This window comes from Boleophthalmus pectinirostris, unplaced genomic scaffold, assembly GCF_026225935.1.
Source record: "Boleophthalmus pectinirostris isolate CB_2022bp ecotype Guang Dong unplaced genomic scaffold, ASM2622593v1 HiC_scaffold_9, whole genome shotgun sequence".
In the NCBI taxonomy this organism is placed as follows: domain Eukaryota; kingdom Metazoa; phylum Chordata; class Actinopteri; order Gobiiformes; family Gobiidae; genus Boleophthalmus; species Boleophthalmus pectinirostris.
In genome coordinates, this window is record NW_026571541.1 from 13,655,042 (window position 1) to 13,678,050 (window position 23,009).

Here is a 23,009-nt window from a genome sequence, read left to right on the forward strand (position 1 = left end):
GGCTTGAATAAATAGGAGGACTCATTGAATTTAAATTAGACTCCAGGGATAGATTGAACTTACCAATGTTCACCTCATCGTCAGTCTCGGCGTCACCTATGCACTCAAACTGAAACTCCAGCAGGGACTGGGAGAACTTCTGGACAGCGGCTGAAAGACCTGCAAGATTAAAAAGAGGTCAAATGAGTGAGAAAGTCCATCTGTACAAGCTCTGGTAAAATATGCAGAAATGCTCTATCAGTTTTTCACAGTGGACCACAGCTCACATATATCTTCTATCATAGAAGTGTGATAAAGGGTAACCAACTTATATTAGCCTTCTGTGAATAAATGCAGTTATATATTCCAGTACAGTATGTGGATGCAGATTTATAGGGAATCAATGATGCCCATATTGTGGTCCACTGCGCCCAAAAAGTTATATAGGTACGGTATATAGGCAAACACATAAAACCCAGATATCAATAATGAAATGTTTTCCCTGAGATTTGCAAGGCATGTCTTCTGTGCACAATGAGCACCAGAAAATTGGCTATAGGGGGAAAATCTGCAATCGCTTCATAAAATATATGTGTAAGGTTTGCATTTACTTTGAATGTTGTCTGTAATTTTCTAGCTAGCACATGTAATGCAGCTATGGTATTTGCCTCATTAGTGTGTGTACAATATCAATCTGTAGACTATTTAATTTGCTTTACCCTAAGATATCAAGGCATTTCTATATGTATGTATAACAACAAAAAACATGCACATTAATCTAATCATCCATTTATATTCTTCCATACAAACTGCTCAAAAGTTGTTGTTTTTTTCTTGCTAAAATCTCCTTTAAAAGAACATGAAATAGCCTATCGACTAGACTTCCTAAAGAATCTGACCACACTGAAGAATCGTCTCAATCTATTTTTCTTCTTCCGTGGGTCTTTGCTTACTGGGTGGGCACAGCAGTAGTGCCAACAGTGGAGCACTGATTGGCAAAACTTGAGATTTCAGATGCAGTGGTGATTTTGTCTTGACTGGTCACCTTATCCAGAACAGTCTCTAGAACCTGGACTTCAGTCTCAGGAGCCCGGTCTTCGGTCTCCGGAACCCGGTCTTCGGTCTCCGGAACCCGGTCTTCGGTCTCGGGAACCCGGTCTTCGGTCTCGGGAACCCGGTCTTCGGTCTCTGCAATGTGGACCAGAATTTCAGAAAAAAATTTGACTGAAGACCTCAGGTTCAATGAGGTCATCTACATTTGGTCCAAAAGTCTCCAGGATAATATCTGCTTCAAAATTTTCAAGCTTGATTGTGGCCTCCATTTGTGACACAGAGTCTCTTCTGGTCCTCGATCTTTAGAATCAAGACCTCAGTCTCAACTATCTGGACTTGGATCTGTGGGATGTAGACATCAGTTTCTGAAATCCCAACCAGTTTCTAAAATCTGGAAATATGTCTCCTGAATTGGGACTTCAATCTCTGGAATCCAGTCCATCATCTCTCGAATCTGGACCTTCATCTCTGAAATCAGGAATTGGGTCTCAGGAATCTGGACCAGCATTTCCTCTGCTCCACTCTCTGCTTCACAAAGAGTCTTTAGATTAAAGACTTGAGGTTCAATGAGGTAATCTAAATTTGGTCCAAAAGTGTCCAGGATAATATCTTCTTCACAAATTTTGAGTTTGATTATGCTCTCTATTTGCAATGCAGTCTCCAGGCTTTGGTCCTCAATCTGTGGAATCTGGACTTGGGTATCTAGATTCTGGATCAGGACCTCTGGTCTGATAGATAGAGATCTCTAGTTCTTCTACCTCCACCTGGATATCTCACAGGCCCACTGTCTTTACTATACCAGTGTGGTCCACCTGGAGATATGAGATGACCTGCATCTCTTTAGTCTCATTTTGAACCAGGATTTCCACTTGTCCAATCTCCACTTCACAAGGGGTCTCCTTTGGACTAAATACCCCAGTTTCAGTGAAGTCATTTAATCTAAAAGAATCCAAGATAATTTCTGCTTCAGAGATTTCTGTCTTCATCATCACCTGTGTTTCTGACACAGACTCTGATTCTTTGTTATGTTGAGCACCCAGGTAGGAGTGTTCTCATCCTGGGTCACCTCAGCCATCTTCTCTGACTCCATGCAAGTCTCATTTGACATGAGCATCATTGTCGTCCTTCTCGTCCTTTCCCTTTTCCTGGGCTGATTCAGAATTTGACTCTGGGATAGTCAGCGAAAACAGCACTTCTGAAGCCAGCAGCATTGAGTCCTTTTGGTTCGATTGGCAGTTTTGGACATCCTGGGACTCAGAGGATTTGTTGGATCATTTAATTGATCCTTGGCTAGATGAGTTTTGGGGACAGTTACATCCCGTATCACCCCAACTGCACTCAGAGCAGGCAGAGCTCCAACAGCTTTCATCTCTTCAACCTCCATGTTGTGCTTGTTAACCTGAGATGGACAAGCATGCTGCTGTTTCAAAAGCGGGTTGTATTGAGGAGATGCCACCCCCCAACAGCTCCAGCATTTTGGCGGCAGCATTCTTCTTTGCTACAATCTTGGTGGGCCCTGTCTCGACAGTGCAGAGGTTTCGTAGAGTGACCCGCATAGTGAACAGCCAGCTCCAAGGCAATAGCTTTGACTCCACCAGGCTGTACTCAGGGTATTTGATCCTGTGTGCCTGCACCAGCTCTGAAAGGCAGGAGCAGGATTTTTTGAACAGGATAACCCGTCCATGTTCATCCTTGGGACAGGGTGTTTACTCCAGCAGTGCAGTGCTGTTGGCTTTCTTTTTCTGAGCTTTAGCCTGATGGTTTTGAGGCAGAGGCAGGTTCTTTATGAGCAGCAAGACATACATAGCTTAGCTTTAGCTTCCTTTTTGTTGTGGTCATGACCCCAGGCATTGAGGTGGCACACCTGTACTGTCATGAAAAAGGTCCTAGTCTGGATGTCCACTGGGTACTTATGAAAGATGATTCTCAGTTTGTGCTTCTTTGCAAGCTCGTACATCTGGGTTAGATCATTCTTGTACATGTCTGTTTCCTTCACTATATAGACTGTAGTGGAGATCTGTTGAGTTTGTTCAGTAAATTGGAGAGTTTGTGGGCATGTGTTTCTTCTTGGAAAGACAGAGCAAAAATGAAGTAGAACTGAACTTGCTTTGTGTCACCAGAAGTGTTTCCCGCAGCACTTTATAGTTAAGGCGGCTGCTTGGACAACGAATGGCCCCTGCCTTGACTACGTCCTACCGAACCACGTGAATCCTCATAAAACAATAAAATTAAAAATAACAAGCACCATAGTTTAAACATTAAATATTTGTGCCCGTTGCTACCATTAAATATATAACATTTATTTCATGATATTTATATGGTATACATGGTTGCTATAACTTGATCACTTGGCTAGCCGATGCTGCCCTAAGTTATGTCAATACAAATACACCATCATATACAAATGAATGGTGAAATCTCCATATTAAAACATGTAAAATGTTTAATTCATGATAGTTATGTGATTTATCTGGTCTCCTCACCAGCAGCATGTAAAAGAGGAGGTTTAGGAGACATATTTATTAGTGATGCAACAATATTTGATATAATATTGTATAAGTTCAATACGGGTGTTATGATTCGCTATACATGTTCCCTCAATATGCAAGTCTGACTATGCATTTCCCTGAGCAGTCTATGTTAAGAGTATGTTATAAAAACTGTTCTCTATAGAAAGCACAATTCTTATTTTCACTGAATAAAAATTCTGAGCTGTAAATCATTGAACTAAATGAAGTAAAACACTTCACATATAGAATTAGTAGTTGTGCTGTAGTTTATTTAAATGTTATGCTTCATTAATATCATAGTGTTTAAGTGTTTATATTATGCTCATCAGCAGAAAAAAATTACATAAGAGTTTTTTCCTGCATTTTCTGCTTATCGAAATCGAACCGATATTGTGACCCATATATTGAGATATGTATCGAATCATGGGAAAACTGTATTGTTGCATCCCCACTATAAATGCTCTATAGTTAGAGGCGACTGGTGAGATATTGATAGCCCCCATAAAGGAATTTTATACTCGAGTGCAGGCAGAGGAGAAGAGGTGAAGAGGCAGATAACCAGTCTAGCCCTCACACAGTCTCAGCACAATTGATAGTGGTCTTAAAGTTGTCAAGCTCATGAAATTACAGCTCGCTTTTGTTTATTCCAAAAGCACAATTAAAGTATGCTTTTCAAATAAACACAAGAAACAGATGCAGAAAGTAAATGTATCTATATTGTCTACTATTGTGCAGTCAACAAACAGGGTCCAATTTTTTACTTAAATGTATTGCAATTTCATAGGAAAACACATAAAACAACAAACCATTACACTGTAGATGTAGGGATGTGCAATATCAAAAAAGTTATTTCACACTTTAATCACAATTTCTGTACACTTTTATAATGGTTACAGAAGGCAACTAAAGCAATTTTCTCATACTTCTCAGTAATTGTAAATTAACCTTTCACTCAATGGAACCTTAAAGGAAGCCGGTTTATTGGGATAGTGGATTGGAAAGTGTGTATTTCGAGCATAGACTTGAATCTGAGATATGACAATTTCTCCAGCATACTGTTATAAGAATCAGATAATGATAAGATTTTTATCACCATATCGCCAAGCCCTATATAGAACATATAGTTAATTTGGGAGGAAAAAAATGCTATGTTCTATTTGCCATTATGTTTGGCATTTTTACTAAAAGCACAGGGCAGCAGTAGACTCAGTCTTTCACCATTACTTAACACCCAGCCAGAATCAGACCCTGCTCCACTGCTCTTTGTAGTGACAAGCCTGCCTCAGTTACTTGTACATTCAGGCTTTATTGATTCATGTGCAGCAGCCTGTCCTCAAACTGCAGTCTAAACAGAGTTTGTTGATCTGATAAAAATCATGAGCACACGTCTGATAATACATTCACTCTGATATAACTATACTGCTAATACTACTACTATACAGTGATTTAAGAAGAACCAAATATCTAATTGTGAATTTTCTGACAAGCCTTGTGATTTCCTTTAGTAATATTCTGTTCAATGTTTTTTTCATTTTTCCAGAAGATTTAACAAAAAGATTAATATGAACTGACAAACTAACACAAGAATCACCTCTCAGAACATGTTTGTACAGATCTAAACTCCAGGGTGAGCAGTTTATATGCAGAATAATAGAATATTTAGTTGTTTGTCAAGGAAAATATGGTACTTCAGAAATAATGCCAAATCTACCAAAGAAAGGGAAAAAAAACTTTCAATTTGGAGTGGGTGACATGCCAAAAAAACATGCCTTTGAGTAGTATCTGTTGTTTATGAGCTGCATTAGAGAAGCAACAGAGAAGCACGGATTCACAATAGGACAATATAGCCAAAATAGCATTTCACCACCAGGAATAATGGAGCATCAACATTTGATTTTTCTAACCATATTTCCCAGCTCTTTCAATGTAACTGTTTACTAAAAATGATCAGGCTTTAGATATGTCAGGTGTGCGTAGGCCTGTCATGAAAATTAATATATCAACTTTCTGTTCAATATATGACAGATGGAACAATAATTTTTGGGGGTCAATATTTATCCTTGGGACTATTTCTTTGCACTACTGGAAAAGTAATGGTTATTTTTCTGCACTATGATGAGATTTAAGATGTAGAAAGTTCAATAATGAACATCTATGACTCTTTATAGACACAAACTACTGAAGTGTTGCATTTTGTTATGTTATTTATTTATTGCATTTAATTTTTTAGAATAGTTTTTGGAGTATAATTATTTTCAATTCAAAATGTTATTGTGACAGGCCTAGGCAAGAGAGAAGCAACTTGCTAATATCTAAAACAAGACACGATTGGACAAGCTACGTTAGTACCTTTAACACCTCAGGGGGTTCAAACGCTGTGATCAAATGCATGTACTCTCCTAATTGTACTAATCATATTATTAAAAAGCTGATTACACTTCCTCTGTCTGCTATCTGAGTTACATAAAGGTTTCTGTGTGGGTCCACTGAACTAACTCTGGGTCAAAGCAACCTGCATTTGTTATTATAGAGAGTGGGAGGTTTTATATTTTAGATGAATTTATAATTACAAACTGAAGCAAATTTAGGGTGCTAAAATGGTCTGACATTTTCAATAAAAGCCCACACAGTTTGAGATGTACATATTTTTCTCATTCTCACTGTTGACAATGACTCATTAACTGCTCTGCCTTTCTTCTGTCTTTACTTCAAACAAATGTGAAAATAAAGGATTCAAAGAGCAATCATAACAACATATAGGACAAATTATATGCAGGAATCCTCATTTAAACAGAGCTGTGCTAATTGCCATGTGCATACACAAAGTAAATACATTTATCTAATAGTTGTGTTGTAGAGATTGTCATAATGTTATTAGCATGCAGGGGAATTACAGTCTGACAACATATTGCTGTTTTTAGTGCAGCAGTAGAGCCATCAGCCTCTTCAGCCTTTCCATGTCTTAGGTTTTTAATAATCACTCTTGGGTCTTATTCATTACGGCATATACATACATACTATATACTATATATTATATACTATATACAATATACTATATACTATACATATACTAGTAAAAAAGAAGATTGAAAAAATATTTCACTGGATATTTTAATTCAGTTCAAACATCAAGGAAGCAGAATGTACAGAATAGCAAAAAGGTGTGTGACTAAATATGTTTATAGTTTTTGAATATGCATTTTTTTTATATCGTGTATGTATGGTGAATTTACAATGTTGGTTTTGTATAGGTGCCATATGCCTGAAAAAAAGATGCCCATATGTCTGAGGAAAAGATCCCCTGCATCATTTGTCTGCATTATTTTGACATTTTTACCTGGATTTTTTATGCATGTTTGAAATAAACACAATAAAACAACAAATGTGTTCGTAAAACGTTAATTAAACAGTTGTTAGCATTAAAGACAGATATGGTATTTGTCACCAAATTCACTTGTGCCTTAATTGTCTTTTTCATAGTATGATTTTTTGGCCTGAAGATATATAGGCTTTTATCAATGCAGCCTACACTGTAAAAGTGCAGGTTTGAGATCAATAGTGTGTTGCGGTTGTCTGGAGAGCTTGCAGAGCCATCAATAATGGATGATCTTTTAGCTCTGGCTTACAGACAGGTCCAAACCCTCAAAACAAAAACCCTGCGCCTCAACCAATACTGTCAACTGACTCAACACATTCTTAAAAAACACTGTCGCTCAAACTTTGCACATGTGAAACGCAGGAAGATTCTCATATTTTTACTAATGCGTATTCTCATAACATCAACCACTGACTGAGAAGTGAAGCTTACGGCCATTTGTAGTACCTACAATCAGTGCATGCCATACATAACAGTAGTATACAGTGAACTGCAGGTGCGGGCATGTCTTTAGAAGATTCAAACAGGGCAATAACATGGCCCGCAGATCATCCAAATCTCTTGAACAGTGAATATTTTAACAGATTTGAATCCAGATGATTCATATTCTGTGTTGTTTTGAGTGGTAATAAGAATGCACAACCTCTGCCAAAGTCACAATCCTTTAACTAAGTCCAAAAATGATCTTGGTTATCCACTGAATTCAAAAAACAGCACGGAGAAAACACAGCCAGCAACACTGGAATACAAGGACTTTTTAGGATTGGAAAGCAAAATACATTTTGCTTTACTTTATTTATTTATTTGTTTATTTATTTAGTAAAACATAGGATAAGGAAGTCAGTATACTTTAATTTAAGAGAAGAAACATCACAATTCTGTAGTTATTCATGATGATACCATGGGCAGGCTAACATAAAATCCTTAACTAACTTTCATAACAAATTATTTTAAAAAACACTTGACATTTGCGTTAATTTTTGAAGTATGCAATCAATTAAAATGACTAGTTCTGCTTTTACTTTGTTGACAATTTATATTTGTTTAGTTCTTCCAAATACATTGTGAATAATTATAATTATAGATTAATGGAATGATCTTATTATGAATATTTAGTAATACTAATAATACTAACTTTGGTAACTTTATATTTTAAAATATGGTTGGAAAATGCATTAAACACAGGGCTAGTTACAAAATCATGACATAACGGTCTTCACTGAACAAAGCCAAAAAAAAAAAAAAAAGTACATATGTGCTGTAAAACGTGAAATTAAACTAGGAGTGGAACAATGTATTGCTTGGGAGTATGAGTTACCTTATGGTACTGTGGCTCCCTTGATGTTACATCCAGTTCTTTTTACATCGGTGACAGAACCAAGATTTCAAAAACTTTCAAACATGCCACGCAGAGTCCCACTGTGGCTTTCAGGAGAACAATAAAATATATGGCACAGAACATTAAGTGCAAGTCTAAAATATGAACTGCAGACATTGGAGACATATTGTACTTTTGGGTAGCGAATAAAAATAAATTTGTATAGTATCTTCAAAGAATAAAAAGTAAGCATGTCAACGTCTGTGCAGAGCTTCATTTGTAAAACGTGGGGCTGGAGAACAATCTTTGGAATTGTTTCCCCAACACAAATAAAGTCAGATGGAGGAGTATTGCAATTAGATTTTCAATTTATGTTTAAAAGTAGGATTCTGTTCAGAGTACACAAATCATTGCACAAGCATTACAGAGTGAAAGAGTGAAATATGAACCGCTAAACTAACACAACTTCAAAACAAGTTTGTAAAGATCTAAACTACAGATAAAACATGAATATTTTAGATGTTTTTTTGTTTTTTTTATTGTTTACATATTGCATATCTTTTTATATAAATTATGTCAACCTTTGTGCTGTGATAATTGCACCAATTGAAATTGTGATTTTGATTGTGATTTTGCTTGGTTTCAGATGACATCACAACATTCTACTAATATTTAATAAAGATGGCGGACAGATAAAATTAATATTGTTAAAATGCATGTGTTTGTCTTTTAATACAAGAAGGTAATGAGTCTAGTCACTATAAGGACGAAATTATCAGGTTAAACTAAGGCTGTGCAATTAATAGAAATTTGATCGCTATTTCGATTTGTGTGTCAAATGATTTCCAAACGTATATAATCGAGTTGAAACGATTTAGGGTGCACTAACACTAGAACTTTAGAACCATGCCCAAGCACGAACAGCCCCTCAAGCGCAGTCCATTTGTCCATTGTGAGTGCAATCGTCATGGTTGGGATGCCAAAGCGTCACATGGTTGCTCATGCACGCATACTCATACACACACACACACACACACACACACACATACACACACAACTTTACTATAAGAACCCTGTGTGTACGCTGATGTTACTCATACGAGGAAAACAATGAATAAAGTCCGCTCTAAAACACACTGGGAATCTGCGCTGACCTTCAGTAAGGACTGTGACGGAGACAAAAGTTATGCAGTGTTGTCTCCGGCTGTCCTCACTGCTTCTTCTGTCCTCGTCTTCGGCTGTTCTCATTCCTCCTGTCTTCATTCCTCCCATCTTCATCTTCTCCTGCCCTCATCTCCTCCTGCCCTCATCTCCTCCTGTCCTCATCTCCTCCTGTCCTCATCTCCTCCTGTCCTCATCTCCTCCTGTTCTCATCTCCTCCTGTCCTCATCTCCTCCTGTCCTCATCTCCTCCTGTCCTCATCTCCTCCTGTCCTCATTCCTCTGCGCTGCTTTTCTAGCCATAAACTAAGGGAGGAGTGCGTATCGCAGCAGGACTCATATCTGCCACACTATTTAATAGACATTTCTGCCACTGTACTTATTTTCTCCACTAAAGCTTTAGCTCTGCTGCACAACGTGTAAACAAACAGCGCTGTGTGATGACGTCATCATCCGTGGCCCGGTTCAGTTGTGCAGGTGTGAGTGTGGAACATAGAACCCTATGCAATCGTGCTTGAGCACAGCATGGTTCTAAACTCCTAGCATGTGTATGCCCTAAAGCTTAAGAACGTTTATTTTGGGATATTTTGAAATACGTATTTTTATTAAATTTTTAAAATACAGAGATTGTAGAACGGCTGGATATATAGTTTATTTTGGATACATTTATGTTTTTTATACCTTATTTCATGCTCAAAGTACTGCATATTTTATTAATTTTATGTTTTATATATTGCAAAAGGTACATATTTGTAGTGTATTTTTATTTTCAATTTGAAAGTTTTGTCTAAACTATCAATAAGAAAGTGTTTTTTTTTTGAGAAAGAAACACTAAATAGATACATCGTGTAACTAAAAAATAATCACGATAATGATTTTTTTCCATAATTGAGCAGCCCTAGGTTAAACATTAGTGAATTTGCCAATTTGATATTTTACTGGCAAAATACAGTGTTGTCAATACGGAAAACTAGGTCTTATCCCCATCTAGGAGCATGACATCATCACATTCAAGAATCTGAAAACCATCAATACTGTGCAGGTCTTGAAAAAAGTCAGGGAATGCATTAGAGCTATATGTTATCAATTGTAGTTTGAGGTTCCATTACATTCCAAGTATTTACAGTAATTATGGCCTATAACACAAAAATCTATAAAAAAAATAAAAAAATAAATAAATAAATAAAGAATTTCAAAATTGCACTAAGACTTTGATCGCACCCTGCATGAAACTTGTGTGGCATGGCGTGTGACCTTCTGTAATGATGGTTCCCAGAGTGCAGCTTGTATTGTGGAGAGAGACGTGGAGAACAAACAGCCGCGGTGCTGGATCATTCTGTGCACAGGTTGTAATTAAGGTGAAGCCCTGACCACACACACAGTATCTCCCTCTCTCTCTCTCTCTATGGCTGTCACTCACCACACGCTGCAAGGCCTCATGGGTATCCTTTATCTCTGTCTCCAGGGCAACCACATAAGACCAAATTCCATCTGCTGACAACCCCTGACAAAACACAGACAACACTGCAGGGAAGCCTCTGCTGTGCCTTCAAACTGATAGAGCCAGCATTTTACAGCCACTATCAGGTAGAAATGACTATTTAAGTAAGGGGGCAACCCAGGTAATGATACTGTCCACTTTATTACATGTGCAGGTGACAGTCTAGCAGAGCCAAATAGTCATGGTTAAGAATTTGGAATAGTTGTGATAAAATATAAACGCAGGGTTGAATGACATCTCTGGCTGTAGGGACACACAACATACTGCTACTGAATCAAAATCATTAGGGATGCACCGATACGCTACTGGTATCGAATATTGGCGCCGACACTGAAAAAAATTGCTGGGTAGGATATTGGTTCCATGATACTGGTTCAGTTGATATCCTGGTTGGGCTTTTATTTGGATGCAATAAGATTCTATACAAGCTGATTTTGGCCTAGAATGTCTCATTGTTTGAACTTTCCATCCATCCATCCATCCATTTTCGTCCGCTTATCCGGGGCCGGGTCGCGGGGGCAGCAGCCTAAGCAGGGACTCCCAGACTTCCTTCACCCCAGACACGTCCTCCAGCTCCTCCGGGGGGACCCCGAGGCGTTCCCAGGCCAGCCGAGAGACATAGTCCCTCCAGCGTGTCCTGGGTCTTCCCCGTGGCCTCCTCCCGGTGGGACATGCCCAGAACACCTCCCGAGGGAGGCGCCCAGGAGACATCCGGAACAGATGCCCGAGCCACCTCAACTGACTCCTCTCGACGTGGAGGAGCAGCGGCTCTACTCTGAGCTCCTCCCGTGTGACTGAGCTCCTCACCCTATCTCTAAGGGAGCGCCCAGCCACCCTGCGGAGGAAACTCATTTCGAGCGCTTGTATCCGCGATCTCGTCCTTTCGGTCACACACTTGAACTTTTATTCATATAAAACTGTTCACTAGTTATTTGAAAGATAGATAACAGTTACAGAACACTATTGGATCTCATGTGTAATAGGTTAACTGCGTTTTTTTTTTTGTTTTTTTTAAGGAAATAAGTGTCATTTTCCGTCCCTACACTGGTATTGGTTAATATTGGGTATGGGCACATACTTAAAGTCAAAGTATCGATTGAAAAAGCTGGATCGGTACATTCCTAAAAATTGTTCTTTTTAGTTGACACAATTATCAACTTGCTAAGGCTGTATTATTTAGATAATACTCTGCCAAGAACGAAATATCCTGTTCTTGTAGACTGTATAAAGAAAATACTGAGAGACATCAATCTGGACTTGCCAGGCAAAATGTGAATGCTCCTGGAGTTGTTTACAATATGCACTCAGAACAGACTCCTAAGGATCTTTATCTGACAACTATAAAGCACAGTGTCATAAGTAGATCATAATATTGTAGTGGAGACTTACAGAAACTATGGATGAAACTTTGAATCTATGCAACTTGTATTTTATGAGCTAAGTATCATTATAAATATTAATCAGGATGAGAACATTAATGGTGTGCTGGCTCACTCCTGAATTTGTACTGTATATTTAGCCTGGTGGACCATAATATTTTGTCATTTTCTGTGCATATTAATCAACTGACTACCAAAAACCTATTTTAGGAGAAAAATAAACATCTGAGTGGTAATAACTGAGAGGAATTTTCACACGTTTATCAACATGAGACATTCAATTTTGTCCATTTGGTTAAATAATGGAATAAAAGGAAAGCAAAGTCAATGGAACTCGTAGGGAGAGTATGGAGGAATATTGATTAGCTAGCTCAGCAGTGTCCAGATACAGGCCATGGCCACAGGCAAGATGTATGCACTACCTGCCGGGTCAAATGGTCCGAAATACTGATGGTTTTCATTTGCTATTCTGTCAAATCTCTAGATGTATAACTTCTTAATGACACACACATGATGTTAAATCAGCTGCTGCCTCTACACAAAACATAATACATTATTCTTGCAAATTTTAACAAAGTATTTGAGAAATGTCCATTGAAAGGGCACAAGCAGAGACATGTTGAGACCCACTGACTGACACAATCCACACATGCCTAATTACAAACAGCAGCCGTGTGTTTGGCTCTCACCTCTCTAATGCTCCTGCAGTTTTTAATCAAGTGCTTGCACAAAAGTCACATGCATTTTCTATTAATAAATAACAACAAACAAACTAATGCCTAAATACCAAGAAAATAATTTTACCTCACATAAAGTGTTAGGGCTGTAATCAATTAAAGAAATTCTTGATTGACAAAAGCTTTTTTTTCTTGTGCATCAATTACCGGTCTAAAAGGGAGCCTGGAATTAGCAAAAGGTCTACTATCTAACCATGTATTTGACCCAAAGTGGCAAGACAAGAAAATAACTAATCAACCACATATTTGTATCTAAAGAAGCTAAATAAATTCACTTTCTTTTTGCTGTGATCCATATAAATCCATATAATCCTAAGTGAATAAACAGTCGACTAATAAAAACGTTGGTTGACTAAAATGCCATTGATTAGTTCATCTGTTAAATAAGTAAAGCTCTATACGCTCTATAAGTGTTGTTGACATGTAATTTGCTAGTTCAGTTGATGTTTCTTTTTTTTTATCAGAACTAACAAGCGTAAACAAAGGGATTGTGTGGAAAGGCACTTGGTTTGAAGAGGCAGTGAGTGCAGTGTTTTTGTACGTCAGCCTGTAGCTAAAAAACACCGGAGCAGCTTCTTTATCCTGTCAGCAAGACACCGCTGATTCGAGATGAGAGGGTCTTCAAAGGGGAGCATTGCGAGCACCATCTTAACGAGAGCCGGTAGATCACTTTGATGCAACAGTAGGGTGCATTGTGCCACTTTGATTCCATTTGGAGGGAGTGTAACCTGCAGATAGGGGCCCCTTGGAAGGACTGGTTCACCTGAGCACCACTGTTTCTCTCTGTCAAAGGCCCAGCAGGCAGGAGTCCCACAGCACCCACCCACCGCCTTAGTCTGACAGCTGCTGCCTCCAACAAGCACCAAGATCACCGAGGCACACTTTAGCTTGGCCCTGCGTTGTCAACATACTAAAGCATAGACATTTCAGTGGACAACATACTGATGAACTAGTCCAGTGCCATTAAAATGATACTTCTATGATCATAATCATTAAATCACAATGTATAATCAATGCATAAAAATACTAAGCTTATTTTATTTTATCATGTGCTCATTCTACTGAAAAAGATCAAGATTCCTAGTGATTTTATTTTATTTTTTCAAGTAAAACTATATGTTGCAGTCAATATTTTTCAAAAAAGTATATATTTTTGTCAGTTACATTTTAGAGAGGGGCATCCCAGCCAGGTTGTTTGCATAGTAATCTGTTCATTTTGCAAATAGCTGGGAAAATGCTCACTCTCAAACATGAAAATGTAATCTCGACTAAAACCAGCCCCATAATCAGGGATTAGGGGTGGTTCTGTGTGCAGTTTACTTGTTCACTCTGGGTCTAAATTTCCTGATTAAAAAAACTTCATTAACACCACCAACATAGCTGCCAATAAAATGGGAGGTAAACAGACATGCATCAGATCCAAGAACAATTCACAGAAATAGATGTGTAAAAGCATTTGAGCACTCATCGTGTGAAGAAGAAGAGGAATCTTTTCACACCTTCACCATGGGCAACTTGGATCAGACCGCCGTCCTATTTATGAGTTTAGCATCTGCTTATGAACATCACAGGTTTTGGCATTACCATCTGATTGTGATAACAGGTAAAATATTACACTTTCACAAAATACTGACTTTTTAAAAAAAACATTGCTTTAGCACCATGGAGAGATGCAATGTGTGGATACATGTATTTTCTAGCAAACGCACAGAGGGCCCTGGACTCTGGACAAACAGTATCAATTATGCATAAGCAAATATATGTTGCACTGAGGAGGGTCTTCTTTTAATGTTGCTGGGAAAAATGCATACACTTTTGTCCCCCTTGGAGTTAGAAAGTTTTATGTCAAACTAATTTATAACTAAACAGTGTTGGACTTAACAAAATCTGCAGCTATACTGGGCTGGTAATTGTTCAGGGGGTAGACTAACTAGATTGTACATTGAGATTAAATACTTTTTTTGAACAAATAAATACAGTGACTAAAGGCTTCTAGATAGATAATATTGAATTGGGAGTATTTTACTTCTTCTAACACAAAACATATTTAGATCATGTTACCTTTTATTGTTTTGAAAATGATATATTCCCCAAAAATAACATATAAATTTTTAAAAATATGTTTCACTTTCGTTTTTGACGCTTTGAGGCTCCACTCCCTTTCCTTCCCCTTCAGAGCGCTATCACAACACAATTAACGTGCATCCTGCTAATCAAACTGAACATCACTTCAGGTTTCTCCAGTTGTTGTGTACAGTTTTGTATCATGCTTTTGTCTATTTATGGAGAATTGTTGTATTGGAGCAAGGATGACGTAGGCTTGTGGTCTGAGCATTGCACAGAATCTTCTAGCTAAGGAGGGTTAGAATTGGGCTTGGGAGAGATTGCTAAATTACTGAAACATGCATGGATGACATCTAAAATATCTTCAGGCATGTTTTTGATGAGGGACTAACAACATTATAACATCAACTTTGCATAATATCCCCTCTTTAATGAATAGTGTATTAATGATGAAAATCTGAAATTGTTTATTCTCCTTGACGTTTAGATTTAATATTTAAGATTTCATATATTTAATGATAAGTCGATATACCGTTTAGTAGGGATGTAACAATAACCGCAATATCATGATATCGTATCGTCACAGGTCTCACAATAATATCGTGGGCTGTCACAATATCAATATATAACAATATCGAATCACAAGTTTCTTTGCTTAAATGCATGGTATAGTAGCCACATCTCACGGACATTGGAAACTACATATCCCAAGATTCATTTCAGTGCAGAAAACATGAAGAGATATGTTTTCTTACTTGAATTCTTGGGGTTATGACAGAAATAATTCACACTGAAATCTTGTCAAGGTATTTTAAAAGCAAAACAGTGTTCCATCTTTAATTATTAGCCTCTTAAAAATATCGCAATAAATATCGTACCGTGAGGTGCATATCGTAATAATATCATACTGTGAGATTTGGATATCATTACATCCCTAAAATATGACAGTAAATGTTGTACCAAATGACTGGTCATAGCATTTTATGATGTCAGTCTTGTTATTATGTATAATATCGTAATATCATGAGCCTCCCCACCATATTGTGAGCTTTCCCACGATAGCGCAATAATACTGTGAGGTTCATACCATGATGTTATTGTAACACGAGACTTTGATATCGTTACACCCCTAGTATTTAGGTCTCTCAATTAATTACTCAACTTTCAATATATAATATACTTGTTCAATATATGATAGAAAGAACAATATTTTCGTGAGTACTTATACTTGTATAACTTTTCTGGCAGAGGGTCCACCACCTGCTTATTTCTGTGGAGATCATTATGCTTCCTGGAATGTTCCACACAATGTTCCACGGCTCTACCTTACATTTCTTCAATTACAGTTGGTTTTATAGGTTATACGGTTGCCTCTCCATAGATCTGACCAGTAACTTGGTCTGGTTTGGTCTCCAAGATGATAGAATGGTTTAATGCCATGCTGTGAAACATTCCAAACAAAGCACTAACATCATGGAAAAAAGCATTTGATGGACCCTCCACTAGAAAATTTACACAATGCACCTTTAAGCCTCTATAAAAAGATATAGTATAATATATAATATATAATATATGTGACACTTTATACTAGAATTAACTACTTCAGTGTTTAATTTATTAATTTATTGGCCACATTTTTTTTTTACAATAATGCTCACTTAGACAAAACATTCAATGGGATTATCCTGCTTTAGGCTTATTGTGTCAGTGGTATTATGCAGTTTCAATATTATAATTTATCGGGATATTTTTCTGTCTCAATATATCTTACTTTTGAAGGCCTAGTTATGATTATTTTAGTAGTTGACAAGTCACAATTATTCCAATTAATTGTTGCAGCCCCTGGTGTTTAGACTAAGATAGAAGACTTCAGGGGGTACTTCTCACTAAAAGGAAAACACTTTGAGGGAGCATTCACTGTGTTCACTGTGGCAATCACTCTGACTGACAGGGCAAAATCAGCACAACAAACTCCAGCACTGAGACCAAGACATTTCTGTGCCCTGTGTGAGAGGGGGAGAAGCTTTTAGGAATACAATGCCCAATCCTTTTATCCAAATCTGCCCACCAAAACACCCCGACCGAACCACATGTACTGCTGTGCTCCACTGCTAAACAAACCTCACAATATATTCATGCATTTCATTTTCATTACACAAGTTGAAATTCAGCAAAATGGTCAAAGCAGCGGCCTCACCGACTCTAATAGGAATAATATATAATCCCTCTACACAGTCACAGTGGTACACACTCTCCAGTGCACAAACAGCTGAGCAGAAGGACACGAAGCCAACTGCTATCTGTGGGAGGATGGGGGTGGTTATACAAGCATGTTTACAGGACATTTCCTGTAGCCGAGCTTTGAGAGCATCATCAGTCCCCCAGACAAACAAACACTCACATCCCAATACTCTGGTGTGAAATGTCATCTGACAAAGTGCCCATAAACTGTGAGTTGTCAAAAATGTCAAAAATCACTCATAAATATTATCTTATTAACTTATGCTCCAGACTTTATTTTATCCCATGTATGGTAGCTTGAAGTCTGACCCTGGGCTGCGCAATACGTCACAGCTGAACTGAAAAAGGAATTTGAGTTGGTACAATTATCAAATCGCAAGACTCCAACAGAATGCCCAGTCTTTTTATACAATCTTTGTGTACCTGTAGTTAGACCTATACAAACATGTTCACTCATCTCTCAAATGTTAAAGCTTTTGGAGTTGTTTAAATATGCACTCTGAACAGAATCTTACTATTTAAACATTCATGTCAAATCTAATCTCACAAGCATGATAAATACTTTACTTATCTTTCAATATATAAAAAGCTGGAACAATATATTTTGGGGCTCAGTATTTATCATGTGCACATTTTCTTTGCCATAATGGGAAGATTTTTGTAATTTTAGTTGTAATGAACTTCTATGGCTGATTATACGTTCACTCTGAGCGATTTATCTGTTTGAGATACAGATACTGTCTATTCTAAAATGTGTTTACTGAGATTATCCTGCTTTGTGTCAGTGGAATGACATAGTTTCAGTATGATCTTTTATTGCAATACTTCTCTGTATAAATATATCGTGCTTCAACATTTGTTATCGTAACAGGCCTAGCATGCACTACTTCATCTCTGTGAGGAGTTACAGCCTCCTCCAGTCTGCACGTGAGAGCACCTCATTTCACCAGCACCAGATTCTCCCAGAGGACCCAGAGAAGTTTTCACCTCAGAGAAAGTTGTGGGTGATCTTTTTAATGTTCTGAGCAGCATAAATAATTTAAGGCATTTGAGCCCCATTCAGAAGGTAAATATTTACCTGAGTTTACCACACTATGGCAACATCGATGGCATTAGACATTCATTAACATGGCATTGTTATTCTGCATTGCTCAAATAGTTTTAAACATTCATTTACAAAAAGAAGATATGACAAAGAATCAGAGGGTACCTGAAATCGGAAAGGATTTTTTGTGCAACAAACATCAAAGAAATATTTGTTAAGCCTATGCACATGAGCTATGAAATAAGAGAGTATTATATCTGATCATTTGTGAGGAAAGGTTCACGTTGTCTTAAATCATGTTCTCATGAATACTACACAACTTCATTTGCACACATTGTTGAAACTGCTGTTTCAGCGCTCAGCCAAGCTATTACGTTTGATGTATTAATATGAAAGTCAACCTTGGTTCAATTGCCTTGTTCTAATGCACAGCACATGTTATAACTAAGAATTATAGTCTACAGTACCATTTTGAAACAGGAGAGGATTACTATTTAAAAAGGTCTTTTAAAGGTCTGTCTGCAATGTCGCCACTGATGGCAGGTCATAAAGGGTCATAAACCTTAGTGGGGTCCTAAGTTAAGTGGCATCAATAATTTACTGTGTGTGTCTGTTGTGCATTCTTAGTGTTATAGAAGGACTATCAGTGGTCACATGACTCAGACTTAGTCTGACAGTGGGTCTGGTCTAAGATGTGACATTTCTCATTTAACATATGTACTATAGTTTTACACTCTTTGCCACATCTTCCTAAATGTCCTTACACCAATAAAATACTGCATTCTAAATCTAAACTGTTATGACATGCATATGAAAATAGGCCAATGACTGTCTTACTGGTTTGCATGGGTCTTTTCCATATTTCCTGTGCCATGATAAACCATTGAGTTTTACAGCCCACCTGAGGTGCTCTCCACTGACGGGGCAGTTTTCAAGAAGAAAGGCCTCTGAAATGGGTTTGGCCTTCAGGTGGCCTTTGGAATGGCAGATTCTTTTAAATACAGTGATAAAACATTTCAATCCTAACGCCTGCTGCTCACTTCCCAGTGCTCCTCTTGAAATGAAATTACCCACAGTAACGACACAGTGAACTGTAGCTGAACGTCTGAATGTCAATGACAAAGGCTGCAGTGTGTGGAGGGGGCGTCATACAGGAGAACACCGCACAGGCAGGAGCAAGTCAAATACATCTGTACTGTCAATGCACATCCACAGTTTTGTTTAGCAGCCTTCCAAACAGTTTAGCATCTACATGAGCTTGTGGGAACAAGTGGAATATTACAAAAGAAACAGTTATAAATGCAGTATATAAAGCCCCTACTGCAGTCTAGGCCAGTCACAATAACAAGTTTTGAAGTGCAATATTTTCACTACAAAAAAATACAATAAATGATAATACTGAAACTACTTTATGCCACTGATATAATGACCCTATAGAGACCTGATAATCCCTTTGAACCTAAAAAACTTACCTGTAATAAAGAGAAAGCAAAATTAAACACTTAGTTAAGTATATAATTAGCCACAGAAAGTACTTTTTCCACCCCTTTTCAACCCTTTACAGCTCAAATCTTATACGTAACAAAAATAACAAAGAATATATTGTTCCACATATAATGTATTGAATGTTCATAGTGTAACTATCATAACAGGCCTACAGCAGAATATCTAATGTACTGAAGGACTTGAGTCTTACTATTCTAACCTGGATTTCACATTGGCACTTGTGTTGTCAGAGCAGGAAGTACTTTAATCAGTGCGGGGCTGTCTGAGATTCACTCTGGAGAGAGGTGACATGACTGACACTGACTGTGATTTAAAACAGTGTCTCACAACTTTAAATTAATCATCTTTTCTTTCCTGGTGCTCATCAAGTCTAAAACAACATGCTGTAAATCTGTCTCTTTTATTCAGGAGAACAATCAGGCTATAAATAAGGACCCAAAATCAATGTCTATAATGTTACAGGAGTCCAGATAACTACAATACTGCCATTGCAGTTTGTGTTGAGAGCATGCCTATATGACATGCACATTCAACGATTTAAAAAGTAGCTAAATGAGGTAGCATTTAATGTAATTCTTCTCACAGTTTGACTAAAATTAAGATGTAAAGTAGTGAGTAATGAGTATTGACCTCCAATAGTGTGCAGTTGTGTACAGGCTATAAAACCTACTCAACAATTTCACCTCGTGGGCCAAGCCAGCGGGCTCTGGGGCCACTTTATGCAAGAGCCATCAGTAGCCAATTACAACCGCCCCTTGGTCAGCGCAGCCAAGAAACACAAACGGAGATAAATGCGCTGGAAATACACCAACATATCTCTATCTCACCCACGGACATCGTTTAGTGCTTTCCATCAGCGTTATAGTGCTTTTATTTCACATAAGACAGCAGATTTGGTCAGTGGAGCTCAATAGGGACTGTGTGGGCATCGCTGACACGCACTAAAGAAGAAGGCATCCCCTAATTACGAGACGCTAGTGGCTTTCACGTGAACTGCGCAGTAGATAACTGGTGGTATGCCCGCACACACGTAAAGTCCCTGGGTTACTTACTTTTCAGCGCGGTGATGAGCATGTTGCCATCCTTGATAAGATCTTTGATGAATTTATTGGTGCGCTCTAACTCTATTTCGTGGCACTTCAGTCTTTCTCTGAAGTCTGGGCTGTCCAAAAACGAGTCGCTAAACTCCAGCGTAGGGAGTCCCATTGTCGCTGCACACAAAAATAAAGGCGTTTTCAAAGTGAACTCGACATAAACGGGTTTCTTTCTCCTCACTCAGGAGCACACTGCTCTGTCCGGTGCCTAAAAAAGTTTTGTTGCTCCGCTCTCATCACTTCCGCCTCAACTTTCCCTGCGCACCCTGCACCTCTGAGACGGGCGGCGGTGGTCTTCTGACTCCTGCTGGATACTTGGGGCAAACTTTACAATGGCCTCAATAAAGGCGTGCTGTAGTGGAGATCTGACTGCATGTAACCGAACATTGTCATTTCTTTTGGATTAATGACCCGATGGCTCTCCACTGACTATGATACACGATCACTAAAATAATAGGCTTACAAGGTTACTGTTTGCAGAGTGTTCATTAGTAGCCTAAAAGATGCAATCATCTGTTAATATAGTCCCTAATAGGTACAAACAGTAGGTTTATTAGGTTTGGTGTAGTAGAAATAGTTGGATTAGCCTAAAGTAGAAGTTTGTTTCCTTGCTCAGACGAGTGCTTGACAGATACAGTTAGGCTATATTTATAAGGCCTACAACAATAAATTAGCCCAAAATGCAATGCAATCGGCTAAAGCCTATAGGCCTCTGCTATAAAGGGTTCACTGTTAATTCAGCAGCAATCGACTGTATATCTATGCCTATTTACTCTGCATAAAACAGCTAGTTTGTTAAAAGTGGTGCTAAATTAGTGAATAACACTGATATAAAAGCTAAGGCAAAATAAATAAAACTGACTGGTGAGACTGGTGCTGCTATGTCACCTGGAAAAGTTTTAACACTGTTGGGTCCAATTGAGCATGTATTGTATTTATGCAAGAGACCCTACTCACCCTTACCTCCCATTGCATCAGTAAATTTGAGAACAAATATTACATTATTATAGAGCTGCCACTGGTCTGTGGCCTACTGCTAAGCTGATTATACTGGCACATTTTAGTAAACTATATGCTATAGCACTATAGGTGCATTTTCAGGTCACAAACTTTAGAAATATGAATGATGACTTATGATTACCAGTCTCAGCTGTGGGATTTCAGCAAATACCTTGACAAATTGGGGTAATTAAGCTTTTGCTTAAGAGTTGAAGGTATTTGTCATAGTCTTCTTGCATTAGAAAGATTTGGATAATGATGTCACTGTTCAAACGGGTATTATGACACTTGGGCTGATCCCCTGTCACTACAGCGGCACTAAGCCTGGATGACTCTTTCTTACACTGCATCAGGGCCATTACTTAAGCCTACATGTGTTTCTGCCTTGGTCACAGACAAATTAAAATGCATAAATAATTTACTACTTCACTATCAGGTGCAGACCAGACCATGTAGACTGAATGTAGTCTTTTCTCAATGTCATTTGGAAGGCAGCCCTGTGCTCCTCTTCCTTGATAACTAGTGCACAACCTTTACTAATAAGAGCCTGGTTTGACTGGAGGACGCAGGAAGATAAATCATGTGCGACAGATAACCTTCCTCTGCAGCACCATGCAGCCACTGCTTAAGTTGTTACTGTGCTAATGCACATGCTCCAGCAGCAGCCACTAGTGAAGCCAGTACTCCAAATCCCAATTACAAATAATTAAATATATGCTGTGTTAAACATACACAGCAAATTTGAGAGTATTAATTCAACTCGTATTTTGTTAATTTTAACACTTTTACCATGTCATATGGGGTCCACAACAAAATGAGTTAAACTACACTACACAGTGTAGAAGGCTCAACACTGGTAAAGTGATGTAACCACACTCCTCATAGTTGAATTTGACACTGATTAAGATCTGTTTTTTTTTACACAAGTGTATAGTGAAAAACTAATAACTCTATATTGCTATGTTTTAACATTTTAAAGTTATACACTTTATGAAGTAGAAATAGTGTAGTGTTCTTCATGTTACACTATTCAATAGTAACTCTTTC

The 23,009-nt window shown here is 38.0% G+C and overlaps 1 protein-coding gene across 5 annotated transcripts in view; it reads right to left on the reverse strand.

Moving 5' to 3' along the window:
• Positions 1 to 21,209, reverse strand: part of LOC110163566 (rho GTPase-activating protein 42) — an 82,733-nt gene extending 61,524 nt beyond the window's left edge. For 4 of the 5 annotated variants that reach the window (XM_055166851.1, XM_055166850.1, XM_055166848.1 and 1 more), the window contains exons 1-2: positions 20,922 to 21,209; positions 64 to 159 (exon numbers count right to left, since the gene is read on the reverse strand). In XM_055166851.1, the coding sequence (XP_055022826.1) occupies positions 64 to 159; positions 20,922 to 21,075 (250 nt within the window). In that variant the 5' untranslated portion in view covers positions 21,076 to 21,209. The remainder of the gene's footprint in view (positions 1 to 63; positions 160 to 20,921) is intronic. The other variant, XM_020928548.2, reaches the window with a different exon arrangement.
• Between the last annotated feature and the right edge of the window lie 1,800 nt (positions 21,210 to 23,009).